The sequence below is a fragment of the Hemitrygon akajei genome, chromosome 1 (assembly GCF_048418815.1).
Source record: "Hemitrygon akajei chromosome 1, sHemAka1.3, whole genome shotgun sequence".
NCBI lineage: Eukaryota > Metazoa > Chordata > Chondrichthyes > Myliobatiformes > Dasyatidae > Hemitrygon > Hemitrygon akajei.
Window position 1 is genome coordinate 134935798 of NC_133124.1, and position 21643 is coordinate 134957440.

The following is a 21643-nucleotide window of genomic DNA, read 5'->3' on the forward strand; positions in this document are numbered from 1 at the left end:
CCATGTTTATTGAGGCAATATTGTGATGGGACAGAACTTACCCTTGTGCTCGCATTATAGACTTGAAACCATTGTTTTTTTTAGGGTTTGCTGTGGTAGTGACTAACAAGTGTTTTGTTCCACAAAAGGTGGCTTCATCCCTTTTTTGTTCTGTTATCAGCATTTCTGACTGGGGAGACATTAAACAAAGAAGACTCAGTTGAATTACGGAAGATAAAATTTATCCATTTGGGCACTAGCTAAGTGTAGAAACTAGATGTAAAATTTGGGTAGCAACTTGGATTTTTCTCAGCAGGAATTCTGAATATAATGTAATAAATACAAAGGTGGAAACTACACTCGTCTATTGAGATGTGCCCACTACAATGATCTCACTTTGAGGACTTTTTATCTTGGTATTTCATGCCCTTGTTATTTATTGCTATTTATTTATTTTGCTTTTACACAGTTCATTGTCTTCCATGTTCTACTTGCTCCTTCATTGACCCTGTTTATAGTTTCTCATTCTACAGATTTGCTGAGTTATGGCAGCAGGAAAAAAAATCTCAGGGTTGTATGTGGTGGCATGTGTGTACTCTGATAATAAAATTTACTTTGAACTTTGAAAAGGTGGAAGTGCTTAAATATCATGCTGATGTTTGATAAGTTCAGCATAATTTGAATTTTTAACTAATTTTTAAGAGAAGTTTGTTTTTTTTTTAATTTCAAGGTTAGAATATTGCAATGGTGGCCAACACACTTCAGCTATAGCTTCAACTCCAAGATCGGTCACAGAGAAGACTTCACAAATGGTAGTGAAAGATTATGGATTTTGGTGTCCACGACCCCTCAAGAACCCAACTGGGCATGGTAGTTCGTTTCTTGGTGTGGGTGACTGTTTGCCACCATGTCCCAACATGTACTTCAGAGAAAATGAACTGAACTTTGCCAAGTATTTCATTGGAATTGTTTCCATCATTTGTCTCTGTTCAACTCTCTTTACATTCTTGACTTTTCTCATCGATGTTCGAAGATTCCGTTACCCTGAGCGACCTATTATTTTTTATGCAGTATGTTATAGCATGGTATCTCTGATCTACTTTGTTGGTTTCATTGCTGGTAATAACATAGTTTGCAACAAAGCAAATGAGAAATTGGGTACCGTGGAAACAGTTGTCATAGGTGCACAGAACAAAGGATGCACAATCCTTTTTATGCTCTTATATTTCTTTACCATGTCAGGAACTGTTTGGTGGGTAATTCTGACCATCACCTGGTTCCTAGCAGCAGGTTTGAAGTGGAGTTGTGAAGCTATTGAACAGAAGGCATTGTGGTACCATTCTTTTGCCTGGGGAATGCCTGGGATATTCACAATAATGCTGCTTGCCTTAAACAAAGTTGAAGGTGACAATATTAGTGGTGTATGCTTTGTCGGTCTGTATGACTTGAATGCTTTGCGTTATTTTATCCTGACACCATTGTGCCTCTGTGTGGTGGTGGGATTGTCCCTCCTTTTGGCAGGAATTATTTCCTTGAATCACGTACGGCAGGTAATCCAACATGACGAAAGAAATCAGGAGAAACTAAAGAAGTTTATGATTCGAATTGGAGTTTTCAGCGGCCTATACTTGGTGCCATTGGTAGCACTCCTGGGATGTTATATTTATGAGCAAGCTCTTCGGACGACTTGGGAAACTACGTGGGTTCACGACTACTGTCAAGATTATCCCATTCCGTGTCCCAATCAGGTACTTTCAAAAGCCTTTGTCAATGTCATTATATGTCACTGTGAACAATTACGACTCTAAAATTATATACTGTTCATCATGAGCAGAGAGAATTGGGGTTTCCGCTTCTAGGTAGCTGTTCTAAGGTGGTAATGTAATAGGAAGTAATCAATAGGATAGTCCTAGTTGTGATATTTTATGACTATTTATTTAAACAGAACCATAAGCATTTTACTGGTCTTTTATTTTTGAATAAATGAGCAGGAGAAGGTTAGGTTACATGGTAATACACAAAATACTGGAGGAGCTCAGCAGGTCAGGCAGTATCCACCGAGAGGAATAAAGAGTCAACATTTCAGGGTGAGACTTGATGAAGTGTCTTGGTCTGAAAAACGACTATTTATTCCTCTCCGTAGAGGCTGCCTGACCTGCTGAGTTCCTCCAGCATTTTGTGTATACTCTGGATTTCCAGTATTTGCAGAAACTCTTGTGTTTTAGAGAATACAGATGAGGTTAGACTCAGCACCACTATATTGTAGTGTTGTAGCGATGTACTACATACAGAGCTAGAGACAACGACACGCAGTCGGTAAGTCGTTTCCAGACTAGTTTATTCAAACTTCGCGGCGCTGGCATTTAATCCCTAGCGCCCGCCCTCTCCAGGTGGAAATGACGTCAGAGGTGCATTACCAAAATCTCTCCCCGCGCGCTGGCTATTTGTGAGCCAGTTCGCCTGCGCAGAAAGTGGATCGCCACATAAACCCCCCCCCCCCCCCCCCCCAGAACCGGCAATACACCCCCCAATGTCCACAGTCTGGATCAGCCTCTGTTTGGGAGGTCGGCCTCTGCGCCGCGGTGCCTGAATCTCAACCGGCTGCACCAAGTCCACATGGGCTGGTTTGAGTCGGTCCACCGTGAAAACCTCCTCTTTCCCCCCAATGTCCAGAACATATGTGGACCCGTTGTTGTTGATCACCTTGAACGGACCCTCGTACGGCCGCTGTAGCGGTGCCCGGTGTCCGCCCCTTCGTACAAACGCAAACTTACAGTCCCGCAGGTCTTTGGGTACATGGGTCGGGGCCCATCTGTACTGTGAAGTCGACACGGGGGCCAGATTGCCGAGACTTTCGCATAGTCTGTCCAAGACTGCTGCGGGTTCTTCCTCTTGCCCCCTTGGGGCTGGTATGAACTCTCCTGGGACGGCCGGGGGTGCGCCGTACACCAACTCGGCTGACGAGGTGTGCAGATCCTCTTTGGGCGCTGTGCGAATTCCAAGTAGGACCCAGGGAAGCTCGTCCACCCAGTTAGGTCCTCTCAGGCGGGCCATGAGAGCCGACTTCAAGTGACAGTGGAAACGCTCCACTAGTCCATTTGACTGTGGGTGGTAGGCAGTAGTGCAGTGTGGCTGCGTTCCCAACAGGCTGGCCACAGCTGACCACAGGCTGGAGGTGAACTGGGCGCCTCTGTCGGAGGTAATGTGGGCCGGTACCCCGAAGCGTGCTACCCAGGTTGCGATCAGTGCTCGGGCGCAGGAATCGGCAGATGTGTCGGTGAGCGGGACCGCCTCTGGCCACCTCGTGAACCGGTCTACCATAGTTAGGAGATACCGCGCTCCTTGGGACACTGGTAGGGGGCCCACGATATCCACATGAATGTGGTCGAACCTCCGGTGGGTGGGTTCGAACTGCTGCGGCGGGGCTTTAGTGTGCCGCTGCACCTTGGCTGTTTGGCACTGCGCGCACGTTCTGGCCCATTCACTGACCTGCTTGTGAAGTCTGTGCCATGTGAACTTGCTGGAGACCAGCCGGACGGTTGTCCTGATCGATGGGTGCACCAAATCGTGTATGGAGTTGAAAACTCGCAGCCTCCAGGCTGCCGGGACAATGGGGCGAGGTTGGCCGGTAGCCATGTCGCACAGGAGGGTCCTCTCACCTGGGCCTACGAGAAAGTCCTGCAGCTGCAAACCCGAGACTGCGGTCCTGTAGCTGGGCATCTCATCATCTGCCTGCTGCGCCTCCGCCAGTGCTGCATAGTCCACCCCCAGGGACAGGGCAGTGACAGCTGGTCTGGAGAGTGCGTCCGCCACGACGTTGTCCTTTCCCGAGACATGCTGGATGTCCGTCGTGTACTCGGAGATGTAGGACAGATGTCGCTGCTGGCGAGCCGACCAGGGATCGGACACCTTTGTGAATGCAAAGGTCAACGGTTTGTGGTCTGTGAACGCGACGAACGGCCAGCCTTCCAAGAAGTACCTGAAATGCCGGATTGCCAGATACAGTGCCAACAGCTCCCGGTCGAAAGCACTGTACTTGAGTTCGGGTGGTCGTAGGTGCTTGCTGAAGAACGCCAAGGGTTGCCAGCGCCCCTCGATGAGCTGCCCCAGCACCCCACCGACTGCTGTGTCGGATGTGTCCACCGTGAGGGTGGTCAGAACGTCCGTTCTGGGGTGCACCAGCATCGCGGCATCTGCCAAGGCTTCTTTGGCTTTGACGAAAGCGGCCGCAGCCTCCTCGTCCCAAGTAATGTCCTTGCCTTTACCCTACATCAGGGTGTACAAAGGGCGCATGATACGGGCTGCTGAGGGGAGGAAACGGTGGTAGAAGTTCACCGTACCAACAAACTCCTGTAGGCCTTTGACTGTGTTGGGCTGGGCAAAGTGACAGATTGCGTCTACCTTGGCGGGCAGAGGTGTTGCCCCGTCTTTGGTAATCCTGTGGCCCAGGAAGTCAATGGTATCGAGACCGAACTGGCATTTGGCCGGGTTGATCGTGAGGCCGAAATCACTCAGGTGGGAGTAGAGCTGGCGGAGGTGGGACAGATGCTCCTAGCGACTACTGCTGGCTATAAGGATGTCGTCCAAATAGATGAACGCTAAGTCCAGGTCGCGTCCCACTGCGTCCATTAGCCGCTGGAACGTCTGTGCAGCATTTTTCAGGCCGAACAGCATTCGGAGGAACTCGAACAGGCCGAACGGGGTGATAAGTGCTGTTTTGGGGATGTCTTCAGGGTGCACCGGGATTTGATGGTATCCCTGGACGAGGTCTACTTTGGAAAATATTCTTGCCCCGTGCAGGTTTGCTGCAAAGTTCTGTGTGTGCGGCACGGGGTAGCGGTCTGGAGTGGTAGCCTCGTTCAGTCTGCGGTAGTCGCCGCATGGTCTCCAACCCCCGGCTGCTTTGGGCACCATGTGCACAGGGGAGGCCCATGGGCTGTCGGACCTCCATACGATCCCCAATTCCTCCATCCTCTTGAACTCCTCCTTCGCCAGGCGGAGCTTTTCCGGGGGGAGCCTTCGTGCGCGGGAGTAGAGGGGTGGTCCCTTTGTTGGGATGTGGTGCTGAACCCCATGTTTGGGCATGGCTGCCGTGAACTGCGGTGCCAGAATCGATGGAAAGTCCGCCAGGATTCTGGTGAATTTGTTGTCCAGCAGTGTGATGGAATCCAGGTGTGGGGCCAGCAACTTGGCTTCACCCAGGGAGAATGTCTGGAAAGTCTCGGCATATACCAGTCTTTTCCCTTGCAAGTCGACCAGCAGGCTGTGTGCTCGCAAGAAGTCTGCCCCCAGGAGTGGTTGGGCCACAGCGGCCAGTGTGAAATCCCACGTGAACCGGCTGGCGCCGAACTGCAGCTGCACTGTGCGGGTGCCGTAGGTCCGTATCGTGCTGCCGTTTGCGGCCTTCAGGGTGGGTCCTGGCTTCCTGTTGCGGGTGTTGTATCCCGTCGGGGGCAAGACGCTGATTTTTGCTCTGGTGTCGACCAAGAAGCGGCGTCCTGACTGTTTGTCCCAGACATACATGAGGCTGTCCTGGTAGCCAGCCGCCATAGTCATTAGCGGCAGCTGGCCCTGGCCCTTGCAGGGCGGGCGACAACGGCGGGCTTCTGTGCCCCACCGCTGGTGGTAGCAACACCACTCTTCACTGTCCTCCTCACTCCTGCCTCTGTGTTGTGTGCACCCCCCTGCCGGGCCTGGTCTGGTCTGCTGTTGGGCGCGTGGCCTGGTAATCTGACCGACGGATGCCATGCTCTCCCTCTTGGCTTTCCACAGCACGTCTGCCCGGGCCACCACCTTCCGGGAGTCGCTGAAATCTGCGTCGACCAGCAGCAGATGTATGTCCTTGGGCAGTCGCTCTAGGAAGCTTGCTCGAACATGAGGCAGGGCTTGTGTCCGTCGGCCAGGGACAGCATCTCGTTCATCAATGCTGATGGCAGTCTGTCTCCCAAACCATCCAGGTGAAGCAGTCGGGCACCCCGCTCACACCGTGAGAGGCCAAAGGTCCCAATGAGCAGCGCCTTGAATGCTTCATATTTGCCTTCATCCGGGGGCGACTGTATGAAATCCGCAACCTGGGCAGCCGTCTCCTGGTCAAGAGCGCTCACCACGTGGTAGTAACGCGTGGAATCAGAGGATACCTGCCGAATCTGGAACTGGGCTTCTGCTTGGCTAAACCACACGCGTGGTCGCAGCGTCCAGAAAGTCGGCAGTTTTAACGAAACTGTGTGAACAGATGAAGAGTCAGTCATCTTTGGTCCAAATCCCATTTGGACCGTCGGGGTCACCAATGTAGCAATGTACTACATACAGAGCTAGAGACAATGACACGCAGTCGGTAAGTCGATTCGAGACTAGTTTATTCAAACTTCGGCGCTGACATTTAATCCCTAGCGCCCGCCCTCTCCGGGCGGAAATGACATCAGAGGTGCATTACCAAAGTCTCCCCCCGCGCGCTGGCTATTTGTGAGCTGGTTTGCCTGCGCAGAAAGTGGGTCGCCACAGTGTTGTTTATAAAGTGTGCTGCATGCAGAACTATGCAGTTATTTTGTGTTATGGATGTTTTGGATCAAAAACATCTTGTGATTAACTCTGATGACTTTTTGTGCAAATAAGCTCTTATCAAATCATTGATGAGAAATAGTCAGATTCAGGAGATCAATATTGCAGAGAGCTTTGAACTTTGTTTGCTTCCAGCGACTGTGATATAAAGTAGACTAAGAATGGCTACAGTCAAATTGCCATTTGTCATCTTTAATTAGCTCCTGATCTCCTGAATGCAATCTCATCAACACTTCATTAAATCCCTATAGTGTTTTAGATAATAAAGTATCTTTCTTTTACTTTACAAACACGAGAATGTCTGCAGAAGCTGGAAACCCAAAGCAACACATACAAAATGCTGGAAGAACTCAGCAGGTCAGGCAGCACCTGTGGAAAAGAGTAAACAATTCAGCCAAGTTCAGACCAAGACCCTTCTTCAGGACTGAGGAGAAAGGGGGAGGATGCCAGAATATAAAGGTGGGGGGAGGGGAAAGAGGCTAGGTGAAACCAGGCGGGTGGGAAAGGTCAAGGCTGAAGAAAGAAAGAATCTGATTGGAAAGGAGAGTGGACAATAGACAGAAGGGAAGGAGGAAGAAACCAAGGGGGAAGTGATAGGCAGGTGAGAAGATGTAAAAGGTCAGGGTGGAGAATTGAGGTGGTGGGGGTGGTGGAATTTTTTTTTACTGCAAGTAGAAATTAATATTCGTGTCATCAGCTTGGAGGGTACCCTGAGAGAATACAAGGTGTTGCTTCTCTGAGGGTGGCTTCGTCTTGGCAGAAGAGGAGGCCATGGATCAGCACATCAGAACAAGGGTGGGAATGGGAATTGGAATTAAAAATGAATGGCCACTGGGTAGTCCTACTTGTGGATGGTGCTGAGGTGCTCAATGAAGCGTTCCCTGAATTTATGACGGGCTTCACCAATGTAGAGGAGGTCACATTGGGAGCACCAAAAACACCTTTTTATTCTGGCATTCTCCCCCTTCCTGTCAGTGCTGATTAAGGGTCTCAGCCTGAAATGTTGACTTTTCCGTCAATGCTGTCTGATCTGCTGAATTCCTCCAGCGTTCTGTGGGTGTTCTTTTCTCTATCTTCAACTGTTTTAAAACTGTTGCTGAAGACATCCCTAGCTTACAATTTTGTATAATTGTACAATATGGATATATACAAAAAAAAGATAAATTATATTCAGCATAATTTATTAAATTCAATTTTTCTTTATTTTCCTGTGAACATCTGCAAGAAAATGAATCTCACGAAAGTGACATCTATATGCTTTGATATTAAATTTACTTTGAACTAAAGAGGGAAAGTATCATGATGAATATTATGTTAAAGTAATTGCAATAAGCTGTAGTCTACAAGTTGATCCTGTTTAATTACAAAGAATTCCACTTTTTAATCTGCTTTTGAAGCAGTGGATGCACATTTAGCATTTGCAAGCCTTTTAATTATACCATTGTTATAATTGTTGTACAAATTCAAGAATTATCTTCCCCCTTAAGCTTTTTTTCAATTCAAAACATGAAGGTATAACGTCCTGACAAAGTTTTACGACAGAAGCACCATGTGATGTAATAATAATAATAATAATATGTAATCCAATAATATCAGAAAATTCTTAACTTGAGCATGGTCAATCTGAGTTAATGAGTTAGAGTTGGAACATAGGGTGTGTTAAAATTAGCCTCAGAGTTCTTGGGGAAGGAAGGGGAGACAACAGGGCAGAAGAAGAAATGATCAGCACCAGGCTGGAGTCAGGAAGTGAAAGGGCTGCAAAGGTTGCTGACAGGTTGACACTGAACAAATCATGTTGGAGCCTGTATCCCGCTGCGGCCTCCTCTACATCAGTGGGACCTGATGTAGACTGGGGGACCGTTCTGTTAAGCACCTTCACTCCATCCATGACAGGCAGGATTTCCCAGTGGCCAGCTATTCTAATTTCACTCTGCATGACCATTCTCACATGTCAGTCCATGGCCTCTTCTACTTGCCACGATGAAGCCACTCTCAGGTTGGAGGAGCAACTTTCCTTTCCAGTGCTGAAGAAGGGTCTCAGCCCAAAGGGCCAACTGTTTATTTCCCTCCATAGATGACGCCTGACCTGCTGTGTTCAAGATTATATTCAAGTTTAAGCTTAATGGTCATTCAACCATACACATGATTATGGCCAATGAAACAGCATTCCTCTGGGGTCAAGATGCAAAACACAGTACCCACAGTAACACATATAACTATGATAGCAGAAAAACATACTGTTACATAAAAAATATGGCCCAAGACCCTGAGTGTCATAGCTGTAGATTGATGGTACACAGATGTTGTCCTGGAGCTATGTTTCTGCAAGAACAAGCCATAGCAGTCCCTCATTTCTTGCAAGTGCAGCTTCGGATTAAGGTAGTACAGCTTGTCTTCTTGGGAGCAAACACTGGAGGGCAGCAGAAATGGGAAGGGCCAGCCGCCAATTCAGCACAGAATCCAGCAGCAGACAGCTAACTTCAGCATCTCCTTCACCGACGACCAGAACAGGCGATCCCGAGGCATAAGGGCCATGTCCGTGCAATGCAGCACCCCCGCCATCGGTCTCGCTGATGAACGAATGAATCAGACTCGCAGCATTTTACATTGCCTGTGTCCAACAGGGTCTTGCAATCCCAATAAACACGTCTGTTAGGGGATTTCCTTTTCCTTCTCGTTAGGAGACTCTTTATTTGTATGACACTGAGAGCAATGACCACTTCATGATCAGTACATGCACCCTGTTTATGGTGGATTCTACCGGGTAGGATTTGTACAACATTTCCATATTTGGTATTGTCCTAAGCAAGCTTGGGGGAAAACACCGACGTCAAGTAGCCTCAGCTTGTACAGCTGCAAGCTAGAGAGCAACACCATGTAGTCTCATGTCTACAGCAGAAGCTAAAAGGCAACACCATGTAACGTTGTGCCTACAGCAATAGGGCAGAGGGCAGCTCCATGATTTTCTGCTGATTCAGGCCTTAAGTAATACAGACACACAATTCTATAGTCTCACAAAAGTATTTATCCAACCTTAGTTGGCCAAAATCCTCCACAACTCCCAAGCCAATCATTTGTTGAGTCATGCACTGCCTAGATGGCTGAAGCAGGCTTGAACATGGTGCACAACATCTTTAGCTCCATTGCTATCTAGCACATCACTGATGGTGTAGATCTATCGTACTTGATGTTCTTAATATCCAGCAATGCCTTGTAATCATAAAAAAGACAAAGTATGAACAATTGGCACTTTGATTGGACCCAGAGAGGCCACTGTGCCTGAGCATGCCGCCATCTTACTGGAAGACATTTTTTCTGTGTTACTTAAGTTCTAGCCAGCTTGTAACCCACATTTACCTGGTGAGATGCAGTCAAGCTGATATGCAATTATTAGGAAGCTAGGGGTAGGAGGTTTGCTTCTTATCAAAACCTGTGAGGCTACATCAGTTTTTAAATGTCACTCTTATTCAGAAGATCAAAAATAATGAAGTCACTGCAAACCAATTTTAACATTTTTTTGAAAAGTTAAAATATAATTAAAACTCTTAGAAATCAGTAATGAAACAAGTGTATGTATAAACTTTTCTCCAAATTTCCCAGCTCAGAGTATGGGGACTCGCAGTCTACATCAGTTCTTACTGTTGGTGTGGGATGAAGAACTGGATTCCCAAGAATAATGCTGGGGAATCTCTGTAGACAGGAATCCACTGTGGGACTCCGTGTAGAGGCCTGACTGGATTTAGATGCTTGGAAACCTTTGAACACCAGCTTTGGAAAAGCCAGCACACAATTAGGACTACTAGGCCAAAACACTCAAATAACCCATTTTTAAAAAAAATTGGCTAAACTCAGCATGCAGGACAGCTGTAAGACAATTACGTTTGTACACTGTATCCAGTTCCACTGGCCCTTGTCCAGCACACTATAAAATATCCGCTAGATAAGGGATTCCCAACCTGGGCTCCATGGCCCCCCTGCTTAATGGCATTGGTCCAAGGTTGGGAACTTCTGTGCTAGATCATCTACACCTGTTTGAGTTGATTGTATCAGGAAGGAGAGGGGTGAGAAAAAAAACTAAGAGTGCATGAGCTCACTCCTATGAGTGTCATTTCAAAACTGTAATTGGGTGAGTTATAGTTTCTGCAGTTCCTGCATTCAGGTGTTTAACATTTTGGCAAAATTTTTGTTTGACTCTTGTCACAATATCCAGGAGGAGAAGTGGAGCATTCATCAATTACATTGTCGTGGATAGTGGCAACAGCAATTGAAAATGGTAACAAAGTGTTATCACTGAGACAGGACTCCATCAGCTGGTTATGTCATTTCTCTGAGGCTTCTGTCAAAGTTAGAGATGAGATGGGCAGGACCTTAGCGACAATTTTAACTGTGGTTATCTGCAGGTGATATAAGAAGCCTAATGTGTCATGATAACATTGCAACACTTGACACAATGCTGGAAAAACTCAGCAGGTAAGGCAGCATCTATGGAGGTGAATAGTCGATGTAATGGACCGAGACCCTTCATCAGTGTCCTGATGAAGATCTCTGGCCCAGGACATTGACTGTTTATTTGTCTCTAGAGATGCTGTCTGCCCTGAGTTCCTCCAGCATTTTGAGTGTGTTGCTCTGTATTTCCAGCATCTGCAGAGTCTCTTGTGGTTATGATAACATTGCTCAAGTTGATTCTTCTTGCTAATGAACTGTAGTCTTCCACCCTGGTTAAAACCTAGCCAATTTTGTAATGTATGCTGTGGTGGCATAAAACTTTATTAAACTGTGAATGCTTACTCAGTTTTCTGTGGTGTATTTTGATCTTTTTTTTGTCTGCTTTTATTCAGGTAGAAGCTCTCACTAGACCTGACTTGTCTCTTTTTATGATGAAATACCTGATGACTCTAATTGTCGGTATACCAGCAGTTTTCTGGGTTGGCAGTAGGAAGACCTGTTCTGAATGGGCCAATTTCTTTCAGAGCGCTCGCAAGCGAGAGTAAGACCACTTGTCAATCTTTTGGTAACTGTGCTTACAATAGGTGTGGAAGGTAGTAGCATAACAGATTAGCTTTATTTTCACTTATTCATCAAAACGTACAGTGAAATGCGTAGTTTGCATCCAGGATATGCTGGGCAGCCGGCAAGTGTCGCCATGCTTACGGCGCCAACATAAAATGCCCACAACTTACTAGCCCTAACTCATTGGAAAGTGCGAGGAAACCCACAGGGTCACAGCGAGAACACACACACTCCTTACGGACAGCAGCACAAATTGAACCCCAATCCTACAGCAGGCGCTGTGCTCCCGCAGCATAGACGTGCTGTTGTGGGGGTTGGGATGATTGCTTTGTGGAAATATGATGATGGCCTTATAGAGTGGCATTGAAAGGGGGTCAGTTCACGCTCCCATGTAGTGTGTTCACCCACTGGAGCTATTGAGGAGGACGAAACCTCCAGATTGCTTTTCAATTTCAAATCTCCAGTTATTTTGCAATACTTGGGTTTATGAACTTAATTTTGTAACAATTAAAGAGTTAAATTACATCTTTTCATTCTGCCACGTGGCCACATTCCTTTGTCATTGTCTCTGTGAAGACACAGATATATTCATTTTGTCATTTTTTTCCCATTCCCCATTTTGTCTCCTCTCTCATCCCTTCTTATCTGCCCATCATCTTCCTCTGGTACCCCTATTCCTTCCTTTCTCCCATAGTTTGCTGCCCTCTCCTATCAGATTCTTTCTTCTTCAGATCTTTGCCTCTTTAACTTATCACTGCCCAGCTTCTTTCTTCAACACCAACTCGCCTTTTCCCTCAACTAGTTTCCAATGCCACCTGCCAGCTTGTACTCCCTCCCCTCCCCCAGCCTCTTATTCTGGCTTCTTCCCCCTTTTCAGTCCTGATGAAGAGTCTCAGCCCAAAATCTGCTGAGCTCCTCCAGCTTTTTGTCTGTGTTGCTCTGGATTCCCAGCATCCACAAAATCTCTTGTGTTTATGACGTTTGAGGTTTGCATTGTGACTTGACTGGTGCTTATTTTCTGAACGTTCTCGTCTTTCTTTCTCCCCAGCCCAATAACGGAAAGCCGCAGAGTGCTGCAGGAGTCCTGTGAATTTTTCCTAAAGCACAATTCCAAAGTCCAGCACAAAAAGAAGCACAAGTCGGGTTTCCATAAACTCAGGGTCATCTCTAAATCCATGGGGACATGCACCACAGGTGGGGCAAGTCATGGGACGTCCCTGCCTGCCGCCAGCCCAGGGACGCTTTCAGAAGCTAAACATTTTCTTGAAATCAATGAGCATCATGCTCTGCTGCCTGAAATGCCATCCACGTTGAACGTCTCCACCGGGGAACGAGCTTCTATCAGTTTATTGGGCCAGGCAATGTCTGCTGACTTGACAGAGAAAGGAAGTGACGAGGACATCAACTCTGTTGGACCAAGAGTTCAGTCTGAAGGCGTGCAACGTGTCCCAGATGGAAGGTGAGGGGCAGCTGCTTTGCTGTGTAATTTAATAATTGCATCTAAAGTTAACAAATGCAGTGGAATTCCATTCTCTTCAACATTATTGTAAGCATTCAAGTTTGGGGATCAGATCCTAACCTTCCAATATTAAAATGATTGGTTAGTAGTTTGATGTAGAAATAAGGAATAAGGTAGAGTAATTGTAGCGCAGTTAAAGATTGGCAAGTATGACTTTGTGGGCATCACTGAATCGTAGCTGGGAGCTTAACATCCAAGGATACACATTGTATTGAAAGGGCAGGCAGATAGGCAGAGGGGCTGGAGTGACTCTTTTGGTTAAAAATAAAATCAAATCCTTAGAAAGAGGTGAAATAGGATTGGAAAATGTAAAGTCCTTGTGGGTAGAGTTAAGAAACTGCAAGAGTGAAAAGACCCTGTGGGAGTTACATTTAGACCTTTGAACAGCAGCTGGAATGTGGGATATAGATTATAATGGGAGATAGAAAAGGTATGTTAAGAGGACAATGCTACAAAGTCATGCAGTTAAACTGGGAAAAACAGGTTGGTGCTGGATCCCAAGAGAAAGAATTTGTAGAATGCCTACAAGATGGCTTTTCAGAGCAGCTTGTGGTGGAGCCCACTAGAGAAAGGGCAGTACTACTAAGGGATCAGCTATTCTGGATTGGGTATTGTGTAATGAGCCAGTTTTGATTCGGGAACCTAAAGTAAAGCAGTAATCATAATGTGACAGAATTCACTCTGCAGTTTGAGAGGGAGAAGCTGAAACCAGGTCTACCAGTATTACAGCGGAGTAAAGTGAACTACAGGAGCATGAGAGGAGATGGCCAAAGTTGATTGGAAGAGGTCACTAACAGAGATGATGGCAGAACAGCAATGGCTGGAGTTTCTGGGAGCAATTCGGAAGACACAGGAAAGATGCATCCTAAAGTTGAAGCAATCTAAAGGAGGATAATGCATCCATGACCGACGAGGAAAGTCAAAGGCAGCATTGAAAGCAAATGAGAGGGCATACAATATAGCAAGAATTAATGAGAAGCGAGAGGATTGGGAAGCTTTTTAAAAACCAACAGAAGGCAACTAAAGTAGCAATAAAGAGAGAAAAGACAAAATGTGATAGAAAGCTAGCCAGTAATATAGAAGAGGATACAAATTTATTTTTCCGATATATAAAGTGTAAAAGAGAGGGATATAGGACTACTGGAAAATGATACTGGAGAGAGGTAATGGGGGACAGTGAAACAAGATAAGCAGCCACGGCATTACAGAAAGATACTAGCATGGGTAGATTGGCTGAGTGACACTGGCAAAAGGCAGAGTGGGAATAAAGGGGGCCTTTTCTGGGAGGCTTTTGGTGACTAGTTGAGTACCACAGGCGTCATTATTGAGACCATTTCTTTTCACCTTGTATGCCAATGATTTAGATGATGGATTTGATGGCTTTGTGGCCAAGTTTGCAGATTATATAAAGATAGGTGGATTGGCAGGTAGTATTAAGGAAGCAGGGATTCTTAGAAAGACTTGGACATATTAGGAGAATGGGCAAAGATGTGGCAGCTGGAATGTAGTATGGCCATGTATTTTGGTAGAAGGCGTAGAATATTTTCTAAATGGGCAGAATGCTCAAAACTCCGAGGTGCATAGGGACTTGGGGCCCTCATGTAGGATTCCCTAAAGGTTAACTTGTAGGTTGAGTCAGTAGTAAGGAAGTCAAATGCAATGTTTACATTAATATTAAGGGGACTAGAATATAAAAGCAAGAATGTAATGCTGAAGCTTTATAAGTGTAACCCTCAGGTTCAACCAGCATTGTTAGTCTAGGGAAGACGGTCTCTGGCTCCACCAAATGTGAAATCTGAGGAGCTTGTCTGTGAGGATGCAGCATGACGTGTTCCCCTGTTACAAATCAGTACCACAAAATAACAGACAGCACACCATATGCAATTAAATGATTTAACTTTATAATTCTTAATTTGACAAGAGGGTTAGTTAAAAAAAAAGGGCTCATTTTACTGAAACAATCTAATGTGCACGTTGGAGTTCACAGTTTCCCGTCCGTTAGTCCTCCATCAATTTCCCCTGCGTTTCATCAACGTCGGTCCCCACTCCTTTCAGACATCTTCTCCTTTCATATTCCCCTGAACAAAAGACTTAGAACAACTCACTCTCAGGCACACAGCAAGAAAAAAGCACTCCCTTCATTGGACGGCGCACATTCCAAACCCCCAGTTATCTCTTAGCCATAACCCAAACACTGCTGCTACAGAATAACCATTAGATTAGTAGTGAAGCCTTTCCCAGGGCATTACACCAAACTTAGTCATGTCCTCATAACTTTGAGAGAATTTGCCAACCCTTCCTGCAATACACAAAGTCCAACCCAGGTTTAAAAAGCAGTGACATAGCTCCCCAAAGCAGAAGGGGCCACACTCTGTTCCTCCATCATATATTGGGGGGTGGGGGGTGTCACACCCACTGATAACTGGGACATCCCAGTTCTCAACTCTGCCACAATCTCCTCTACTACTCCCCGGGGCAAGCTATCTGTGGTCACTTCACTGCAGGGGACCACTACCGAGGACTATACCCTGCTGGCGGAGGCCTCCTGCGCTGCCAATGCATTTTCCTCCTCTCGTACTTCTCTGATCGGCTCACAAGGGAGGGGGGCACAGCTTACGAGACATTCAGAGCGCCCAAGTGATCAGGTCCTGGGATTCTGCTCCGTTCTTAATTGATCCACCTCAGCCACCTGAATGACCCCCCTGCACTGCAAGCAATTTAGCTGCCTCTCTAGCTGAAAAATATAAGCAGAAAGCTTCTCCCCCTTCTCCTGATGCATGTTCTGAAACCCCAGCATGAGCTCCATTACGCTTACTGTTATGCCAAATGCGTTTTCCAGTGCTCACATGTAAGCGGCAGTAGTGGCAAGGGGGTTCTGGGACTTTATGACTCTCACAACGTCAGCAGCCCGCCCCCTCAAACTTTCAACCAATCATCATCAGATCACTGCCACTCATCTAACAACTGAGAGGTCTGCTCCGCTCAAGTCTCATACTCCTCCTCCCCTTTAGGGGTGGGCTTTGTTCCTGAGAATAGGCGGAACCTACCATAGCTGGGATTTCGGACCCGAGCATTTTTCCATTTATTTTCCAAAGGGGTAAGGGCGGTTACTAACTCAGATTTCTCACTCTTCCCTGGGGGACGGGGACTCATTAGACATTTCAAATTAGACTGCTTCTTCTGCTCGCGAAGCAGAAACGAGAGAATCCTGTCTTTGAAGTCTTCACCTCCAGCTACAGGAGACCGGACTTGCGATTCGGCCTGCTACACTACACTCTTCTCCTCCCAGAAAGCATGGACAGTTCACAGCCCCCCTCACCCAGGGCCCCAGTAGTACCAGACAGTTCCACTGCCGTTACGTTAGCACTAGTCTGAAACAAAACAAGGTCTGTGCCCACTATTTTATCAAATCTCCACTCGACAGTCATAACTTTGCCGACAGCTTTAACAGTACTTAAAAGGAAAATTAACAATTCATCCGGAGTACAAATGTCTACTCCACTCAACACACGCGTGTTAGTTACCGGTAACGCCGTGGATGCATCCAACAAAATCATTCCCGGACGAACCCTCACAACTGTATCCCTCAGGTTTGGCCGGTGATGTTAGTCTAGGGAAGACAGTCTCTGGCAAATGTGAAATCTGAGGTGCAGAACATCTTGTTTGCATGGATGCTGCGTGATGTGTTACTCTGTTACAAATCAGTACCACAAAATAACATACAGTACACCATATGCAATTAAACGGTTAAGCTTTATAATTAATTTGAAGAGAGGGTTAGTAAAGAAAAACTAAAAGAAAAGGGCCCATTTTAATGAAACATGTTGGAGTTCACAGTTTCCCTTCCGGCAGTCCTCCATCAATTTCGCCCGGGTTTCATCAACGTCTGTCCCAACTCCAAGTCCGCTCCTTTCAGACGTCTTCTCTCTTCATCTTCCGCTGAACAAAAGTCCTAGAACAACTCGCTCTCAGGCACACAAGAAAAAAACACGCCCATCACTGGACGGCGCACATTCCAAAGCCCCCGATATCTCTGGCCATAACCCAAACACTGCTGCTACAGAATAACCATTACATTAACAGTGAAACCTTTCCCAGGGTGTTACATAGGCGTTGTTCAGACCCCACTTTGAATATTTTGCACAGTTTTGGGCCCCTTATTTAAGAAAGGATTTGCTGGCATTGAAGAGATTCCAGAAGAGGCACACTAGAATGATCCTGGGATCAAAAGGGTTAACATATGAGAAGCATTTGATGGTTGTGGGCCTGTACTCACTGGAGTTTAGAGGAATGAGGGGGATTTCATTGAAACCTATTGAATATTGAAAGGCCTTGATAGAGTGATTGTGGAGAGGATGTTTCCTGTAGTGAGGGAGTCTATGACCGGAGGGCACAGCCTCAGAATAGGACATCTCTTTAGAATAGAGATGTGGAATTTCTTTAGCCAGAAGGTGATGAATCTGAGAAATTCATTGGCACAGACAGCTGTGGAAGCCAAGTCACTGGGTATATTTAAAGCAGAGGTTGATAGGTTCTTGATCATTAAGGGCAACATTTAGGGGAATAAGGCAGGAGAATGAAGTTAAGAAGGATAATAAATTAGCTATGATGGAATTGCGGGGCAGACTCGATGGGCTGAATGGTCTAATTCTGCTCCCATGTCTAATGTTTAAATTAATGATATTTCAGACTGAGCTCTCTCGCTGCAGTCTGAATCCCCCTGCTTCCAGACAGGACTATCACTACTGGGCTGAACTTTTCAATCAGCAAAACACAGAGTCAAGCAGTCCTGATGCATGGCGGTGTGATTATATTGTAACTGGCAAAAATGATGCAGAGGCAGGTGGGGTGAAAGGTCAGGACTGAGGGAACTTCATCCCCATTCTATTTTTTCAAAGGGGAAGCAGGTGGCAGCAGAAGTACAGGAAGTGGAAGAGATGTTGACAAAAGCTTAATCTGCCCCCACTCGGTGGATGGTGGGGGTGGGGGGGGGGAGTGAATTGCTCTGTTTCCTGAAAAAGGAGAACATCTTAAATATCCTGTAGTGCACAGCCTCAGCACAAGAGGTAGAGAAACTGTGAGGAAAGAATGGCAACCTTCCAAGTGGCAGGGTGGGAAGCCAGCTGTGGGAGTAAGTGCATTATTGATAAGTGTCAATAAGTAGTTTGTTTCTTGAGGTGGAGACAGAGATATCAAGGAAGAGGAGAGGGGTACAGGAGTCAGTGCCAATGCAGTCGTCAATGTAGTGAAGGAAGACTTGAAGAGTGCCGTTAGAGTAGGCTTGGATTGCTTCACGTGGCCAACAAAAAGGAAGCCATTGCTGGGCCCCATGTGAGTGCACATAGCTTCACCTTGGGTTTGGAGAAAGTGGGGTGAATCAAAAGAGAAGTTGCTGAGGGAAGGTGAAAGTACTACCAGGTGGAGAAGGGCGCTACCAGAGAAGAACTGGTTTGATCGATGTTCCAGAATGAATAAAGATTTTTGATGAGTGCAACTGGACATCCACGGTGAAGATGAGGCTAGTGGAGGCCAAGGAACTGGACGTTCTGAAAATAGTGGAGAATATGCAAAGTGTCCCAGATGTAGATAGGAATGGATTGGCAAGGGGAAGGGAGGTAACAAAATAGAGCGAAGGGATAAGTTTGTGGTGATGGGGGAGGGGTTGGGATGAGGCAGAACCCATGAGCCTTCCAGGTAGCAGAAGCATTGGCATGTTGATCTTGGTGGGGTCATAGGTATGAGGATGTGTTTGAGAACTGCCACCTAGCCCTCTGCAAGGTAGCATGCAGTCTGCCTCACCATCACGGTCACTGATGAACTGGACAATCTCATTGCTGGACTGGACTTCCCTGTTGCCCTACTTAACAGCCTCGGCGCTGGGCCGAGCTGCATCTGTGTCTTAGTTTATCTGTGTTTGCTGTTTCTCTGGATCACTTCCACTTCTCAGTCATAGCAGTGCAATGCAAGGACCTTGTGACTTGTTATGCACTGGCCAGAGGGGGACACGCTGAACATCTATCATGAAGTCCTTTGACAGTTTGAAGCAGCTTTTGTTTTGGCCTACATTGGATTTAAATTCTCACCCTATCATCAACAGAGCAAAATCAGAATGTTTTTTTAAATTGAAGCAGATTGGATTGTACAGGTGAGAAGTTTGTTGCTGGAATCGGCCTACTTTAGTTTCAAAATGGATGCTAGTTATTTTGTATGGGTGCATGAAATTTACCTTAAAGCTGTGGTGCAAGCCCATGATCAACTATATTTATCGCCAATCTTGCCGAGTAAAGCGTTGAAAATTGAGATTGAGGCGAGTGAGCGCTCAGTGCCGCTTGCTGCTACCAGAGGAAGACGTCTCCGTGTGAAGGTCTCTCACTTGCTGGTCCTGAAGGAAGGCCCCTGCATTCAAATGGTCTCTTTCCCTCAATGCTGTTGGAGGGTGCTGCCAAAGTTCTGGGTCTGCAGTATATGCGTTGGACTGTAGTTCACTTGGACTCTTTCAGTTTTATGTTTTTGTGTTCTGTGTTTTCGCTCAATCTTGGTAGAATATAGTATTAATGGTAAGACTCTTGGCAGTGTGGAGAATCAGAGGGATCTTGGGGTCCGAGTCCATAGGACACTCAAAGCTGCTGTGCAGGTTTACTCTGGTTAAGAAAGCACATGGTGCATTGGCCTTCATCAATTGTGGGATTGAGTTTAGGAGCTCAGAGGGAATGTGCAGCTAGCATGAGAGGGCACAGTTTTAAGGTGCTTGGAAGTAGGTACAGAGGAGACGTCGGGGTGAGTTTTTTGCGCAGAGTGGTGAGTGCGTGGAATGGGCTGCCAGTGACAGTGGTGGAGGTGGATATGATAGGGTCTTTTAAGAGATTCTTGGATAGGTACATGGAGCTTAGAAAAATAGAGGGCTATGGGTAACCCTAGGTAATTTCTAAGGTAAGGACATGTTCAGCACAGTTTTGTGGGTCGAAAGGCCTGTATTGTGCATTCCTGTTTCTTTCCTGTTGCCGTTTGCATGATTTGTTTGGGTTTTTTTTGCACATGGGGGGTGGTTGATGTTCCTGTTGCCATTTGCACAATTCTCTTTTTGCATAGTTGGGGATTGATGTTCTTCTCGTTGTTTGCACAACTTGTATTTTGTGCATGTGGGTGTTAATGTTTTTGTTTGAACAGCTTCCATGGTTTTCTTTGTTTCGTGGCTATCTGGAAAGATGAATCTCAGAGTTGTACATTCCATTCATACTCTGATAGTAAATGCACCTTGAATCTTGAACCCTCCATTGATGCCTAGAAATTAACCATAACACAGTGTTGACAAATAACTTGATAGGCTTTAGAAAGGACAACACACAAAAGGCTGGAGGAGCTCATTTGCTCAGACAGCTTCTATGGCAGCAAATGTTTCAAATTGAGATCCATCATTTGGACCCACTGAGTTCGTCCGGCATTTTGAGTATTCATCCAGATTCCAGCATCTCTAGTCCCTTGTGTCTTCAAAATGGACTATATTGGTCAATAGATGGAACAGTCTGATACAGTAAATCTAGCCAGTAGATGGATGAATCCTAATCCTTGTTGTACCTGAAGCAAATCTCCAGTTTTCTGATGGTGCTGAACCCCGTGTAAACGTGGACCGTGTTTCTTCAACTGTTCTTTTGTGGAGAGCAAAACAGAGATTTTGAGACCAATCGAGTAACAAGTAGCAGAAACGGTAAAGAACAAATTTCCCATTTGGCCATTGTGGGTGAGGATGGGACACTACATTGATTATACAGAATGTATTAAATATCTTGTGACGGAACACACATTTAGTTTATAGATGCTATTGGTGGTCAAGTTTGGGTGACACTTTTTAAATAAGCTTCTTCACATTTACAGCAAAGGCTATCTACCACGTGTTTTAATTTAACCTCCCTGTCAATGGTTGTGCTATAGCCTCACAGTTCCTACATTCTCCTGTACTGTGGAGAAACTTGTATGTTCCAGCCGACTCTATTCATTTTGCTAAATGTAAAATCTAAGCATTTCAAAATAATAGTGATTCAAAGGCAAAGTTAAAATAAATTTATTATCAAAGGTTGTCACCATGTACAATCTTGAGCTTTATTTTCTTCCAGGCATTTGCAGGAAAAATAAAGCAATACAGTAGAATTTATGAAAAAAATACGAATAACTAGGGCTGACAAAGAACCATTGTGCAAAAGAATAAAAATCATGCAAATAATAAAAAAAAAGTAAAAGATTAATATCGAGAACATGAGTTGTAGAGTCCTTGAAAGTGTATCCGTAGGTTGTGGAGTCACTTCAGCATTCTGGTGAGAAGTTCAGGTTGTGGGGTAATAACTGTTCCTGAACCTGTTGGTGAGGGTCCCGAGGCTCCTGTACCTTCAGCCCCATGACAGTAGTGAGAAGAGAGCATGAGTAGGCTGGTGGGGCTCCTGATGGATGGCCGTTTTCTTGTGGCAGCATGCCCTGTAAATGTGCTCAAAGGTGGGGAGGACCTTGTCTGTGATAAACTGGGCTGTAACCACCACTTTTTGTAGTCTTTTTCATTCCGTACTAGCCGTGATGCAACCAGTCCAC

The 21643-nt window shown here is 46.0% G+C and overlaps 1 protein-coding gene across 1 annotated transcript in view; it reads left to right on the forward strand.

The window, feature by feature from the left end:
* Positions 1-21643, forward strand: part of LOC140730902 (frizzled-6-like) — an 80832-nt gene that overhangs the window by 50135 nt on the left and 9054 nt on the right. The window contains exons 4-6 of the mRNA XM_073051935.1: positions 710-1727; positions 11376-11524; positions 12596-13006. Of these exons, the coding sequence (XP_072908036.1) occupies positions 710-1727; positions 11376-11524; positions 12596-13006 (1578 nt within the window). The remainder of the gene's footprint in view (positions 1-709; positions 1728-11375; positions 11525-12595; positions 13007-21643) is intronic.